General features: G+C 31.3%; 2 protein-coding genes across 11 annotated transcripts in view; both read left to right on the top strand.

The window, feature by feature from the left end:
• LOC100748020 (unconventional myosin-XVIIIa) overlaps nt 1–5,642 on the top strand; it is a 66,258-nt gene extending 60,616 nt beyond the window's left edge. For all 7 annotated transcript variants that reach the window (XM_024370401.2, XM_033323053.1, XM_012390301.3 and 4 more), the window contains 8 exons: nt 858–1,217; nt 1,481–1,635; nt 2,619–2,742; nt 2,853–3,307; nt 3,455–3,767; nt 3,848–4,111; nt 4,203–4,540; nt 4,712–5,642. In XM_024370401.2, the coding sequence (XP_024226169.1) occupies nt 858–1,217; nt 1,481–1,635; nt 2,619–2,742; nt 2,853–3,307; nt 3,455–3,767; nt 3,848–4,111; nt 4,203–4,540; nt 4,712–4,718 (2,016 nt within the window). In that variant the 3' untranslated portion in view covers nt 4,719–5,642. The remainder of the gene's footprint in view (nt 1–857; nt 1,218–1,480; nt 1,636–2,618; nt 2,743–2,852; nt 3,308–3,454; nt 3,768–3,847; nt 4,112–4,202; nt 4,541–4,711) is intronic.
• Nucleotides 5,643–6,737: 1,095 nt separating this feature from the next.
• Nucleotides 6,738–16,095, top strand: LOC100741269 (biotin--protein ligase). Of its 4 annotated transcripts, none has more exons than XM_003492591.3 (17): nt 6,738–6,926; nt 7,331–7,527; nt 9,067–9,203; nt 9,292–9,462; nt 9,752–9,905; nt 9,971–10,036; nt 11,113–11,307; nt 11,408–11,702; nt 11,813–11,947; nt 12,136–12,462; nt 12,691–13,048; nt 13,998–14,180; nt 14,293–14,425; nt 14,850–15,010; nt 15,102–15,216; nt 15,297–15,510; nt 15,609–15,780. In XM_003492591.3, exons 2-17 carry the CDS (start codon nt 7,377–7,379, stop codon nt 15,778–15,780), a joined length of 2,967 nt encoding a protein of 988 aa, XP_003492639.1. In that variant the 5' UTR covers nt 6,738–6,926; nt 7,331–7,376. The 4 variants fall into 4 exon arrangements, with proteins under 4 accessions (XP_003492639.1, XP_012245808.1, XP_012245805.1 ...); XM_012390383.3 differs by lacking the exon at nt 6,738–6,926 and adding an exon at nt 8,603–8,706 and having other exon boundaries at nt 7,392–7,527; XM_012390382.3 differs by lacking the exon at nt 6,738–6,926 and having other exon boundaries at nt 7,377–7,527; nt 15,609–16,095.
• Nucleotides 16,096–16,364: the final 269 nt, after the last annotated feature.

Here is a 16,364-nt window from a genome sequence, read left to right as displayed (position 1 = left end):
ATATATATACTATAGTATTTTTTTCGCTCCTGGTTTTTCTAAACCTCGTATGTATCACGTAAATAACGCAGAAAGTAGGATAAATAAAAAAAAAAAAAAAAAACAATGGAGACTTCAAAATCAGATTAGGCAGATCAATTTTCTAAGTTGTTCTCCTTCACAACTCACGCGTAACCGATCAAGAGTGCCAGCTTTTCTAAACACTCTGCCTAGTACGTTCTTTATAAACATCTGGACACACGTTCGAACTCTCGTTTCCTTCGAATTGAACAGACACGAAGTCGGCAGAGCGTCTGACATAAAAGAAACGCCATTCAATCGCTTTTAGAGAAATAACACTATGCTGATCTGTGTTGAACCAGCCATCGGTACGCTATTACGTTCGCTTGTGTTTTCGGGTAACATTAGCTTTTGATACTATATTTAATAGGCAGCTCGGAAAATACGCCTCTAAATGTCACGTTAGTTTTAGAGCACAGGATGAAGTTGTAAATTCTGATGTGCGCCACTAGGAACCGTGTCATTTGATAAATGAAAGACTCTGAATCAGTGGTATATTGTTTGTGCGTTGATTTTGATGAACAAATGGACCAGTGAAGATCATCTTATTTAAATAGTGTCAAGTAAATGTTTTCGTTAGAATTGTTAGGATCAAGATGTGTATTTTCCTTTCTTAATGGGCGATAATAAATAATAAATGAATCGTCGACAGTGTATGTAAATTAATCCAATTAATGTTCATGATATTATCTGTACTACGCGATACTACATGTTGGTAGAGAGATTAAGACTATCCGTAAGCTAGAAGCGTTTGTAAATGAAACATAAATAATTTCTTATCTTGATTCTTATTGCAGCTGAGCGAAATGACTGCCGACTTTGCGGAAGAGCACTCAACATCGACGTTGGCGGCCGAAAGGATCGACGCTGAGACTTCGGAACGTCTACGACTGGAAAGAGAGCTGCAGGATGTGACCGAGGCGAACAAGAATCTGCAGCAAACGACTGAACGTTTGGAGATGGAACTTTTGTATGCGAGGGCCGCAGACTTAAACGGCGTAGTGTCCGATGCTGAAGATGGTGAAGACGGTGGCGTTTACAAGCAGAGATACGAACATGCTGTAAGGGAACTCGAGTTCACGAAGAGAAAAATGGCCCAGCAACATGAGGATGATCTTGAGCAGTTGGTTGGACTTAAGAAGCAATTGGAGAAGAAGGTAATTCGATCAAGACTTAATTTACACGAGCAACTAATAGAATAAGATAATAAAATCACATAAAGAAAGGATAAAATAAATATAAACAAATGTAATAAACTGGACAGCCTCGAAAACGAATACATTTTTTCTTCTTTTTCCAGCTTGTATCTACTTGTGTGCTAAATTATTAGGTTTGAATACTAAATTATTACGATAAAAATTAAAACCAAAAAAATAGCCACGTGGGATGATGTTAAACGTAACATATTTTTGCGTTCCAGTTAGCTGATGCTTACGAAGAGGTCGAGGAACAACGTCAGGTTGTTGGACAATGGAAACGACGCGTGCAAAAACTGAATGGCGAGATGCACGACTTGAGACTACTGTTGGAAGAACAGACAGCTAGGAATAATCTTCTGGAAAAGAAACAGCGCAAGTACGTGCTACTTCAAACTTTCACGTCGTCTTTTTTTATTCGCTATTTCAATAGCGTTTCGCATTTGTTTCATCTTGGCTATGTAGAAAGTATTTTTGGAAACTTTTGCGTAAACGATACTGTACTAGTAGCGTAGATTCAGAGGATGTTCTAATTCTGTTATACCAGATTTAAGAGAAGATTTTTGAAGGTATTGAATTGAAAATGATCTTTCTCTAAATTAAAGTCGATTATTAAGTTAACATGGAATTATTTCTAACACAAATCAGTGTATCTTATATCCATTAAAGTTTCATCAAAATAGTTCAAATCGTTACGGTTTGTAATTTGATATAAAAGACACTTGAATTCATAATAGCACATTTTACGCAATTTCCTTTGGAAAACACGAATAGAATGAAATAAAATAAATAGTATCTTTCATACTTCAAGAAATCATCGCCTTGATTGTACTGATAAAATACGGTAACATAGATTGTTCGCTTCTACAATTTTGGCTGAAAATTCTTGAAAGAACGATCGGTATATTCATTCACAAGAAAAAGTTTTTACTGGCGGCACAATTCTCGGTTACACGTTAAATTTGTCGAATTTCTACGCTATCGAGGGATGCTCTATTCTGATTTCGTTCGCGGCAACAAGTGTTTCTGGCAATTGTCCAGCTCGGTAATTTTGCGCGGCCAACATCAGCCACTGGTTGGAGGTTCGTTGGGTGCATAAACCGTGATTGACTGCTCCAAATATAGGTCTTGTGATCGCCCGGAAACTAGAATTTTGTCGCTACTATGGAAAAGAGATGTGCCATTCAGTCATGTTTCATGAATCAATTGTTACAATACTATATGTACATTAAAATTTAAATTGCATCTTTCCCCCTCCAATTTTCTTGGTCTTTTTTTCAATATTCAATACCTTTGTACCCTCGTTCTTCTATAAAAATTCCGACGATATATTCTATAAATATTTTTTTTTTAATTCTTTAGATTCGATTCAGAAACTCAGAATTTAATGAACGATCTACGGCAAGAGAAAGCGCAACGTGAAAGATTAGCTAGAGAAAAAGAAATCGCGATCGCGGAGAAGTTTACCATAGAACAGAACCTTAGTGTAAGTATATTAATCTAAAATATTTCTATTTATCGAATTTAATGCTTTTTTAATTCCACTCTTTGTTTCTTATTCGTAACTATATTCTCGTGGCTTACTTTTCAACGTAGGACGCAAGATTGGAAATCGAATTGAAGGAAGAAAGATTGCGGACATTGGGCCAAGAGCTTGAGGAATTAACATTTGGTGGCAAAACGGAGGAGGAAGTAGCACAGCTGAAGAAAGCGAAGCATGAGCTGGAGAAGAGAGTAAAGGATCAGGAAGAAGAGTTGGACGACTTAGCTGGCCAGGTGCAGTTGCTCGAGCAGGCGAAGTTAAGGCTCGAGATGAGCATCGAGCAACAACGCAAGGAAATACGCAAAGAGATGCAGCAGAGGGACGAGGAGTTAGAAGACGTACGTGGTAACGCTCTGAAAAAGGTGAAAGCTCTAGAGTCGCAGTTGGAGAACGAGCACGAAGAGAGGACGATATTGCTTCGAGAGAAGCATGAATTGGAACGTCGTTTGGTAGCTATCGAAGAACAGGATCGTGCTGAACGTGCGGCAGAAGCTGATACCATGCATAGGTATATTATGCGTTAAATGCGTTATGCGTAATGCTTGATTTTATAGTCGTATATGGGAAGACAGTAGATTCTTCGAAGAATATTTGACATGTCAATTCGTGAACTCTTTAATTTTATATTTTATACTTTATATTATATATTTTATAGGCTAAAAAGAGATTTGAAGAGAACCAAAGCATTGCTAAGAGACGCTCAAACGATGCTGGAGAGATCGAAAGGTGACTCGACGGGTAAAGCAGCTTTACGACAGCTGAAGAACCAGTTAGAAGATGCAGAATGCGCTAGAGCAGTTGCAGTTAAAGCGAAACAGGCACTGGAGCAAGAACTGAATGAGACGCAGGCTTCGTTGGAGGAAGCACTGCGGCAACGTTCCGAAGCAGAAGATCGTGCTAATGTAGCTAGTCGCGAACGAACTGAGCTACTGTCGCAATTGGAAGAAAATGAAGAAGAGTTGGCAGAAGTGTGTTTCGTATTTAATTTACAAATATTATCTATAGCGATATGTAATAAATAATTAACAATTAACAATTAATTCCAAAGGTTTTGAAGAAGTATCGGGCGGCTGTGCAGCAAGTGTCCGCGGAGCAGGGCCAATTGCAGGAAGCGCAAGTGCAGATTGCTGCTCTGGAGGCAGAGAAATCTGCGTTGAAGGATCAACTTTCAGAGCTGACGCAACGGCTTGAATCCGTTGAGCAGCTTGGCGATCCCACTGCGAACAGTCTCGCTACTCGACGACTCGAGTTTCGTGCTAAGGAACTCGAAAGTAAGCTCGAATTGGAGCAAACGACAAGAGCGCGCTTGGAAGTAAGTTACTTCCCATTTGTTTAAATCAAGGGTTTGACATTTTGATGTTTTAAGAATTATTCATGACATTCTGAATTGTATTTCGTTATAGACTCAAATAGCTAGATTGAAAGAAAACGTAGAGAAACTACAAACTGAGACTGCGTTACTTCGAACAAAGGAACAGAGTGCCCAAGATGCCTCGAGAAGATTGCAAAGGTCGTTACGCGAAACAAGAGAAGAAGCCAGTTCGGCACTAGCGCGTGAACAAGAGTCCACGCGTGCTCGTCGCGAATTGGAAAAATCTCTTGAGGCTGCTGAAGCGGAGACCAAAGTCGCTAGAGACGATCTCAGGTTGGCGCTTCAACGAATTGATGATCTACAGAGCGCCATACAGGGTGAACTTGATTTAGATTGCAGCGAGGAAGGGACAACCGAAAACAGCGATAGGTATTTATTAATTGTTTAACTTATAATTAGTAATTAAGTCATGTAGTATTTTACTGTAATACATGATTAGTGAATTGTAAATACTTATGTATAAATGCTACATTTATACAATATATGTATAAAAATATATAAAAATCATATTTCGTATTTATAAACAATTTTCTCTTCTAGTGATTGATGCGAACAGTTGTCGGATCTCGAATCCGACGGAAGCAAAGATAAGGAACCTACTGATCAACGTATAGCTGAAAGAATTACTGACGAATCGCCGCTTGTTGAGTCATCGATGGATAATTGTTAATTCACAAGGCTGAAAGGAGAACAACAAAGACAGAAAATCAACAAAAATGATAACAAAAGAAAAATGAAAACATACAAACAGTTCAAAATCGCTAGACTTAGTTTCTTACTATTAACGTCGTCACCACTGTCGGTCACATTCAACATTAGCGACAGCGAATCAAAATTGAAGGATATCAATCAAATCACTAATTATATATATAAGGACCTTATCTCACGCTAGAGTAAAATTTTTAAACAAAAACTGAAGAGTAACGAGTGAAATCCATCGATTTGTACGATTACAGTTAGCATAATTTCACTCGTGACTCTTTTCTCAACATAATCGAAAAAAATGACAAGCTCGTAGGTGGTGCTAATTTCAAATCCCAAAAAACGTGTTGATGTCGTGGCTATTTGTATTCTGCTTCTTACTACGTGTCTTTGGTGCTATATTATCCGACAGTAGATTTTGTCGACGGAGTACATTGTTGTTCCAGTCTTCCAAGGGGAAAAATCGAGCTTCTCGATGCAGTGATGTCGAGATGTAAAAACACGTCCATGTGCACAATTATCAATGCCTTTCCAACGGCCCAAAGTTCAAACGTGCAACGTATCATGGAAAACGAAATATCAAAGCCTTACTTCTTCAGAAAGCATTTTACGCTTTTTTAACACTTCGCTATACCTAGCCGATAACGTTGGCTACACAGTTTGTATTATAAAACGCGAGCTGCGCGCCGCGACTCAGTTTTTTGGTTTCTTATATAAGGATTCATATGTAACTTATTGCTTTGTAAAATGCAGATATCTTATTTAATTAGTTCGTGCGTTTTTACTTCTCCTTGTCTTCCAAATCCTCTCAGCTTATTAAAATATAATGGTGGACAAAAGAAAGGATAGCAAGAAAAGGAGCCAAATTAGTGTAATAAAATGTTATAATAATATTATGTGTGAACTCATCTTAATTAGAAAAGTTTTGAGCATTATACTGAAATTTTTATTAACAAAAGATACAAAAAAAGAAAAAACCTTTTCATAAGAACTTTGAGAACGAAATCGCGATTACTGTGACTGATGGTGGGTATCGCGAACGTTATCCACACAAATAAATTTTTACTTTGAAATTTTTTAAACAAAATTTTTTTAAAAATTCGCAAGAATATTTAAAATTTATTATGCGACTTATAAAGCATTTACACGTAATTTGAAAGTTGATGTTAGAACAAATTATATGTTAAATTAATTAAATTAAATGTTACATATAATCTTATGTATTAATTCATTTTGTAATTTTAAAAGTTACACAAGAAGTGGTATAGTTATAGTGTACTGTATTTGTCAAAATAATCAGATATGGTGGCTATGAAGTATTATAATTTAGATAAAAAGTATTGCATCAATTTAACCTTTTTTCGCGCCCTCTGTGATGATAATCGAGGTTGAACTACATTTTACCAGAAATGAGTTGGGAGATCGCCGATGCAATGTTAAAAAAGTCAGCCAAAAAATGCGTGCTGAGAATGGGGGATCTGAAATCCCCCAATATGGGGGATAAAACTGAAATCAGAAAATAGATAAGAGTACGTGAGATTTAAAAAATAGTGATATAAAAAACAAAGATCGCAAAATAGCTTTCGAAAATTCCGAGGCACAACGTCATTTCCAAGAAACGCCGAAATCGTGCCACCTGATTGATACAAAATCGTTATTTTAGAGGATACATTTTTTGCTCTCGGATTTTCTCAGAAAATGTCATCGTTTCCAGGAATTTCAGAAAGTTTCAAATATCTCTAATGCTATTATATTGTCTTGATGCTTACTATTTTTCTAGCAGTTTCAAAACACAGGAAGAAATGTGCATATAGTTCGGTCGTTTGACCGCTAGAGGCGGTAATTCGTGGAGCGTACCTTTTGGCTGAACTTTTCTCATTCACATCGGCGTCCTTCCTTACTCACCTCTGATTCTACATAAACGTCAATAAATTAAAGTATCTTGCATAATGTTCTTACAATAGTAATTTATGGATTTGAAACGACATTCAAAGTTTATTTGCTCATGTTTTTGTTAATCACTTCATAGACAAGTAGTAACATTAAAAAATAGGTATGTAATTTATAAATACTTTTAATAAGGAAGCACAGGTAGGATTTCGATAGTTATTTTAGTCATTGAACCGTAGTGACAATTGCAGTTGCAGAACTCTGTTTATGACGATTCATGCAATATAATCATTGTTTATTATAACATATTAATTGGTTTAGAGAGCTATTTAACTTCTCCATTCATAGCTTTCTAGGTTATAGTTGTTGATATTTTTATGTTCGATTTAAATGACTTTCTAACGCACTTACTTTATTTACGAAATATATAAACAAATAAACCCTAATAAATTCACATAAATAAATGAATTTTATTATTATATCATACATTATCTAGTTATAACACTATTTATTTAATAAAAAATAACTGTTAATACGAAAAATATATAATATAAATAATTGTTTCAGGAATTATATATATATATATTAAAATTTTAAAAATAATTTTATCAACATGATCTTGACATTTCTTTATATGATAGCAACATCAATCCAGTCAAGGAGGATTGTATTTTTAAAAAATCATTTACGTAATTTATTTCAAGGAGATACAACCACTTGCCCATCAATAATGTTTTATAATAAAAAACAAAGTTCAAATAAAGGTAATATATTAATATTTACATTTGGTAACATTACAAATTGTTAATAAATTATGCAGTTTTAATATAGTTTAAAGATTACCTACATTTCTAAACTATAAAATAAGATTATATAAATTATTAAATTTTTGGTATATAAATTTTTAGTATATCACTGGTTATTCATAATAGTTATCCAATTGTTTACCATTTATTTTTATTATATATCTTGATGTTACACATATATCTTGCATAGATGTAAATGAAGATATCTTATTAAATAATACTGATATTGTTCATGTAAATCGTATTACAATTACTTTTTTAGAACTTTTTCAAAGACCGGTATAAAATAAAAATATATTGACTCATATATATACATTCCTGATGTATTTGCATTAACTAGACATGCACCTTATATTATCTATTATTTTTATTAGTTTAATATTTCCTTATATTAACTTATGTTATAAAAATATTACAATACTTTGAAAAATAATTACACAATGACTTTAAATCATTATATGAAAAAGCTGTAATAAATGTAGGAAAACCAAAAATGTATATGTATAGTGCAGAAAATATTTACAATGTTATAGTATCTGATTTGTACTTATTTCGTGCTTTTTATTTTGATTCAAAATAAAATTCTTAAAAGCAATACTTTGCAAATGTGATATAAATTGTATAACTTTAAATTATATAAATATAGCTATCAAGTACTATTATATCATTTCATCTATGTTTTATAAGCATACGGTATTGAGATTTGTTAATTAATCTGTAGTCATTATACAATAAAAAGAATAACTAGGAAATTAGTAAGTAATAAAGTTTTTATATTAAACCATTGAGCTTTATATTATATCTTCTATATAAGTTTTATGTATATGCATATAAATAATGTATTGTTATTATATTAATATGATTTGTAGCGTTTTAAAAATGTTTTAGTTGTATTAAATAAGAGATATTATTTATTTTTGTTGCATAATTTTGTGGAATATAGTTTATAAATAAATCAGAAAGTTTTATACATACACATCGTCCATTATATTTTGTAGATGATAATAATTATTTCTTGCTTTCATTTTTTCAGACCTAGGTGTTAATTGAATATTGTATTTATATATGTATGTAAATTTATATTGTTGCACAAAACAAAACTTATGTACAAATATCATTTGCCTTTCGATTGATTTTGTAAGTTTATTATCTATTTAACATTACACACATATTATGTTATTATTATAATAATCACTAATATATAACAGTGTTTAAAACTAATAAAATCCTGCTAGTACTTGCATTTCCTTTTTGTGTTTTATTTGCATTCAGATGTGAATTGTTATGTATACCACATTATATAGCAAATTTATGTTGCGACACAATTAGTGATTCATTTTATGTTACATTTTATTTTTATTATAATACATATTTCATTTTGATCCAGACCCTTAATACATTTATATATATGCTACATGTACATGCATATATAATTTGAAAACCTACTAAAAGATTTTTCAGTATAATGGATAATGAAATATTTTTTATTATTTTAAGAATCAAATTCTCCTATGAATGATTGTGAAAATGATGAATTTATGACTTCTTGTCTATGTGTGAATAAACGTGATGCTAGACTAGAAGAATTACTATGGTACTATGATGATATGAGATTGTGCACTATATTTCCACAAGTATGCATCAAGCAATAATACCATAAATAGACTTTATTGTAGTTGGTTAAATATAATTAATCATTGGGTTAATTACTACTTTCACCAGCAAAAAGTTGACATCTCAAGTTGGTTAACGTATCAGTATGGAAAAACATTTTTTCCTTTGCATACAAATAATCGCAATGGAACTTTGTTACAATCAGAGTACAAACTTTATATTCTTGTTGAAGCTGATCTTAAAAGTTATAATCCTATTGCTGCAACACATGCTACTAAGGTACTATATCTATTTATTCTCCTCATTTTTTCCATTTTGAATGTGATTATTTTGTATGAAGGGAATATGATATTAGTAGTTTATTGTTTAAAAAATAAAGAGAATAAACATATTATTTGAAAGTTTGTGTCTATTGAAATGAATATAAATAGACATGATATTTTATGATCTGACTATCTAACAAAGCTTATGTAAATTTTTTACACGTAAAAACATTCCCACACTATATACGTATAAAAATGTTTATTTAAGAAGCTAGCACTGCGTTTAAATATGTTGTGTCTTTTAGGTCGAGGATTACGGTTTAATTATTACGTGGACGGCAAATAAAAATATTGATTTAATTATAGAGTCCGATTTAGATATGGTTGCAAAATTTCTTATTGCAGCAATGGAAGGTCAATGTTACATTAATAATGGCTTGTTATTGAAACGAATAGAAAGTATGTATAGATTTCAACCCTGTTTACTAAAATATCCGGATTATAATAGCTTTATATTTTTCCAGCTGTCCTGATATCAGGAAAGCCTTGTCTTTACAATAGTGATGTGTTGAATTCACCACCAACTAAAAGTAAGAATTTTATGTAATTAATACTATTAATAGAAGTTTTACGAAATGTAAGAAATTTAAAATATAAAAATCGAAATTTTTTGGTGGATGAATTATCAGGCATTTGATATTGTTACTTTAATCTATTTTCAGTTGAAAGCATAAAGCATTTATCAGGGATTACTACATGTAGTTATTGTATGTACTTAGTTAATGTATCATTGTGGATAATAAGTCACAATCAAGCAATGTGATCTTAATTTATCTAAAATAATATATATACATGTAAATGTATAAGTGGAGGATAGAATTCATGATCATCGAGTCTGCCAGTAGGATTTCTGGCATACTGTTTTCTGCTTGTAGTAAAACTGAGAACAGCTTACTGCATTCAAGTTCATAATTTAAGGAATATGTAATCTTTACTAATGCTGCTTCAAAGTCTTTTATCTTCTTTTCTTAACTGTGAAGAAATATATTCTCATTATTTTAATATACCTGACGACTTTTGCAATCTTATACAACAATTCTTAATTATGTAATAGGTTTTCAAAAATAGGAAACAACTTGCTCTTAATTGAAAAATGGCAATGATTATCCAATAGGCTATGAATTTCTATATATCACGAATCAGATGAAACAAACCAAGATTGAAGAAGTTTTTCAATAGATAAGATGTACTTTTTTATTTAGGGATGGAATATTTCATAATACTCATATGACATATCTTTACAATCAATTCTCTATTTTGCCCATACTTGAATTAACACTTACATTCAGTTGTAAATATTGAGAAACAAATGCGCGATCTCTTATCCACGAATATGAAATGATTCACTCATTGTGTTTAATTATTTTAAACGTGAAGTTCGCTAAGTTAACGAAAGAACTGAATAATGCCAAAAAATTGTCGGTTTTTCACGTTATTGCTAATTCCACAAAAATCTATATTGCCGATTGTTCGGATTTTTGTTCATACGTTGCGAATGAATGATGAACTCGTTCTGATCGTTACAAAAAGAAATTGTACCTTATAATAAGAAAATATACCTATAAATGAGAAAGCATAAAATAAGTTTCGTATATGTTTTTGTAAGAATTTATAGACAAAGAGGAATGGACAACGCATGCAGAAAAATTAAAATCATTAAGCGACACTGCCAAACTCGTATCCGAGAAATGCAAACCATTTGAAGTAAAGGATCTTCCAGGTTTAATAGTATATCCAGAAAATGCTGTAACAGACGCAGAACTTGAACTGATGAAGCGTGTGGAGTCCAATGAAACGTTAGGTATAATAAAAAAGTTATTAAACACATGAACACAAATTGTACAAGTATTTTTCTAATATAATTCTCATGTATATAAGTTAAATGAATTTGTGTGTTATAGAGAGTGAAACTAGAAGTCAAGTTTCTACACCAGTTTCAGTAAACATTCCTCAACATGAGAATCAATTATCACAAGATGAAATACAAAAGATCACAAAAGATACCGCTGAATTTCAAGGTGTTCCACATTCTACTAGTAAATCACTTGATATGCTTGACAATTTGGATGTATCCAGTACTATAAACACCAGACAAGTATCTTGCAGTGATATAAAAAGTACAAGTAAATCTTTTGAACCAAAGTCTTTTTATGATGCTAAGTATAGTAAATCCATAGCATCTACAAGCCCTTTTAAGTAAGTATTCTATATTAAAAAATAATTATTTAAAAGATTTAATCTTTCCTGAGTAAAAAAGGAAAGATTCAGAAATATTTGATAAATTCATTGAAATTTCCATGTTATAGGAATTCCATAGCGGAGATAACAAGAAAGTTATCAAAAAATAATGTAAGACCACCAAATGTCCTAATATATGCTGATAGTTTTATTGCACGTAACAATGTAAAAGGTGTTTTGGAAGAATCTCTTGACACAAATAAGTATGATTGTTTGTTTTATTATCTTTATGGAAAAATGTACAAAATCATCTTTATTTTAGTCATTTAGAATGGCATTAAACTTTTTAAGACATTAAAAACACGTCAAAAATATAAAATTTCTCAAGATCTTCGATATTTTACAAAATTTCTTACATTTGATATTAAAAGAAATTTTCTTTTAATATTAGATACACCATTTACGCATTATCTCCAGAAGAAGCACGTAATGACGCTTGGGTAGAAAATGCAGCTTTAGTCGTCGTTTGTGGAAATGTTGGCAATGAGATTGGAAACCGAATCGTGGAGTATATTCTTCACGGTGGCAAGTTGCTCGCTTTGTGCTCCGACGTAATTCATATTTTACTTCCATCGTTTAAAACGGCAGAAGTACGAGAAAACGAACTGGTTCATTTTTCTTATGGGAAATGGAAGCATGTACGCATGATGCATCATATCTTCTGTTATCAAGCATCCCCTGTAAGAACGAGATTTTCACAGGATCATGAAGACGTAAAGTAAGATTTTTAGCTATAACTGTTTTTCGCACTTACAAGTTAAGGTATAAAGTTAAAATGTAAATGAAAAAAAGATACTACAGTTTATCTTTAACATTGATATTTATGTTTCATCTGAAAACATTATTCTTATATGATTATAATTATATTTTTTGTTTCTAATGAAAAATAATCCTCCTGATTAATTATTTCCAAATTCAGTTCAAGACATTTCAGTATTTTTTACAGAGTATCTAGTGTGTCTCCGCCAGCGACAGTGAGCGTGAAAGATAAAAAGGGAAACTCTCATTCGTTTGATCTAAAGGTACTTGGAACGGAAGAAACTTGGCACACACCAAGTATTCTACTTGCCACCCTACTAGGAAGTGGCGGAAAGCTTGTTTTTTCTCAAATACATCTAGAAGTGGATCCAATGCAATATGAACTCGAGGAAAGTAAATTTAATGCTTTGAAAGAAAGTAACGCAACTAGACTGGAAATATTCAATGATTTATTAAAAACGCATCTTGAAATAGAAGTTCGTAGTACTGCAAAACTAACTGCACATATAACTTATACGTCTGCTTTCTTTTTGGGACGACATGAGGTATGAAAAATAATTGTTATTTCGAAAGAAAATATTTATATATATTAGGTAAACTATTAACAATTATAATTATGACATCCTTTATTTAGGTGATTTTTGTTCTATATAAACTACGTTTGCACATAACGAAGCAATAAGGATTATTATTCTCAATATCTTTGACATTACCAAAATTAGGAAAAAATTTATTGAATAAAGCATGGTAGAAGGGGGCCTGTCAACATTACTACATAATGTTGTTAGATGCTGTTACTGTCATTTTGTATACAACGTCTTTCAACTTTGTTGAAAGAAATAGAAAATTGATATGTTCTGTGAATAATTTGCAGACTGACAACTGACTTCAATGACAGTGTGTAATAAGTAATTTTTCTCTTTCTGATAACCACTAACAAAGATAATTCTGCAAATATAGTACATTCTTGTAAATATAATACTACTTACTAAAAGCGCTTGTAAAAACAAGTAATGCTATATAATAACTAGGGGTGGAATCAATTTCGATATGTTTACAAGTTTAAATCAATTCCAATATAGTCAAATCAAATTATTACTCATGAAAGTACGTACTACTTATAAAAGATAGAAACCTATCTTGTCTAGATTCGAATTTGCATGGTCAATAATCTGTGTTTTCCTTTTCTTGCGAGAACTCATAAAACTGTCCAATTTTATTTGCATTATATTTGATTCCATCTCTGATGGCTCCCTTTATACTATGAAACATTCTTCAATAAATTGTTCTATAACTACTATCACTTCAAAAACACTAAAGCTAGCGATTTCTGTCGATTCATGCTATACTTCTTGCTTTTGAATTAATTATGCTTCTGTCATGTTAAAATTACTAATTTTTTGCGAATATTTTTGTGTAATTCGTATATTTAGAAGATTCGTAACTAAAAACAAAGAGACTAGTATTTACGTTTACTTTCTTTCATGTTGATAGTTGAAACTAGAAATGCTAGAAAGATTGAAGGATGTAATGACAGCAAACGATAGTTTAAAAATGCCAAAGCTGGAAATTCAGTTTTGTAGAAGCAGCACAGTTCCACGACCTGCTTCAGCTTTGTTCCTACCAATTATGATTCATCAGTGTCCTGACAATTTCTCAACCGTAGAATATTTTGAGGTAATTTTTCTTTTAAATTATATCAGCTGTGATAAATTTGACTTCATTTTTTATTCAGTTTAATTGTATCCATTATTTTATTGACTTATCATACATACTTTTCGTGCTATAGAATTTATCTACCAAGGAATTAGGGCGTTTGGTTATATACGTTGATATAATGACATCATCAATGGATGTATTTAATGGTCATCAATTAGGACATGGTTTAGCTGTTATTGTCCGTCAGCAAACTCAAGGTCGAGGTATGACAAGGATCTCTATTCAATAGATCGAAGACTTAGCTGCTATAATATTTAATTTAATATTTATATCTATAATAGAATCGTACGTGAACATAGTTTAAAGCATGTGCAACAACTTTCACTAACAGTTTTGGCTCTTTGTTTAATCGTTTAAACCGATCATTATTATTAACAAATGTTACACAAGAATGGTGCAATGAATTTAGGCACAATTTACGTTCCATTGAATTGATTGATAAACCTTTATGCATGTAGAATAAAGTAAAAGTAAAGAGAAGCGTCCACAATTCCTTAGGATGTAAATTCGTACAGTTTTAGAATCATAGAATAAAGAGAGAAGCCAAAACATTCTTTAATCAATTAGTTATTACCAATTATTGATTTTTTTTATCATATAACGAATATGTTTTGTATGAATTTTAAGGAAGGAGTAAAAATATTTGGCTCAGTCCAAAAGGTGCAGCACTATTCACGTTGCAACTTCATGTGCCTACCGATACCATACTTGGAAGACGAATCTCAATTTTGCAACATTTGGTTTCTGTTGCAATTATATCCGCATTTAAGTCTCTATCTGGATATGAAGTACTACATCATTAATAATCATTATTTATATTTATCATTATATATGTATATATGTATATATAATTAATTAATTATTAATTTTTAATTATAGGATATCGATTTAAGATTAAAATGGCCTAATGATATTTATGCTGGTAATAATGTTAAAATTGGTGGACTGATTGTAGAAACTCATATCTTGTCGGATCTTAATATATGTAATGTTGGTAAGTATTATTATTGTCACGCATAATTTAACATTTAATAAAATCACTTCTTCTTTTTTTTAAATAATTATCATTATTAGGAGTTGGAATAAATTTGTTCAATAAAGAACCTACATGTTGCATCAATGATATAGTTACTACATTTAACGAAATATATCAGAAAAAGTTAGAAATGATATCATACGAACAATACTTTGCTATTGTATTCAATGAAATTGAAAGATGGTTAAATATCGTACAAAGTGGTAATATAGATGATTTTCTGGATGCATATTATACTTATTGGATGCACACGTAAGTTTTACTTACAATTCTTTTTAATTACGTTTACTATCTGTGAATTTCATTATTGAGAAATATTGTTAATTAAAATATATTTTATGTTTCAACAGCGACACAAATGTGACGGTATTATCAGCATCTGGGGTGTCACAAAACGTTAAAATACTAGGTATAGACGATTACGGATATTTACGTGTACGAGGAGAAGATGGAACGATGTTTACCGTACATCCAGATGGTAATACGTTCGATTGTCTGAAAGGTCTTATAGCTCCGAAATAATCAGATTTAGAAGTAGAACTAACATGTCTGTTGAACGTGTTTGATAGTCGATTGTACACTGTTGTTCTTTTTTATTTTTATACATCTTGTATATATTTTAAATTATCATAAAAATGAATATCAATCAAAAAATGCTGATAAATTTAATTTATAATTTTTAGTTTTGTTATTTATCATTTGCCCATACAGCAAATGGAATATATATATAATGTAAGCTACTTTATCCAAGTCCATATTTCTTGTTACGCGATTTGATGTCATATTTCCTGCTATGGAGAGAAAATAATAAACAAACATTGTTAACTAAAAATCAAATAGTTTTCTTTTTTCAGTATTTATTGGCTGACTATGAAGTGTTTTTTTTCATTTTACAAATGTATAATTGAGATTACATTTATCTCGGTTGGCACCAGAATATAAAATTGTATTTGAAAAATGAGAAACCTTATTATAGCTCACTAGTCCACTTATTAATTTGTATTTCATTATTTCCTTGTATATTCTTCTTTCATATATACTATATATGTTATATATTCACTCTAAACATACAAACATACAACAAGTTGTATTCAGATATCAGAGTT

Source organism: Bombus impatiens, unplaced genomic scaffold (genome assembly GCF_000188095.3).
Source record: "Bombus impatiens unplaced genomic scaffold, BIMP_2.2 scf_0765, whole genome shotgun sequence".
Taxonomy (NCBI): domain Eukaryota; kingdom Metazoa; phylum Arthropoda; class Insecta; order Hymenoptera; family Apidae; genus Bombus; species Bombus impatiens.
The sequence above is the reverse complement of the archived record's forward strand: the minus strand, read 5'-3'. Positions and strand labels throughout refer to the sequence as shown.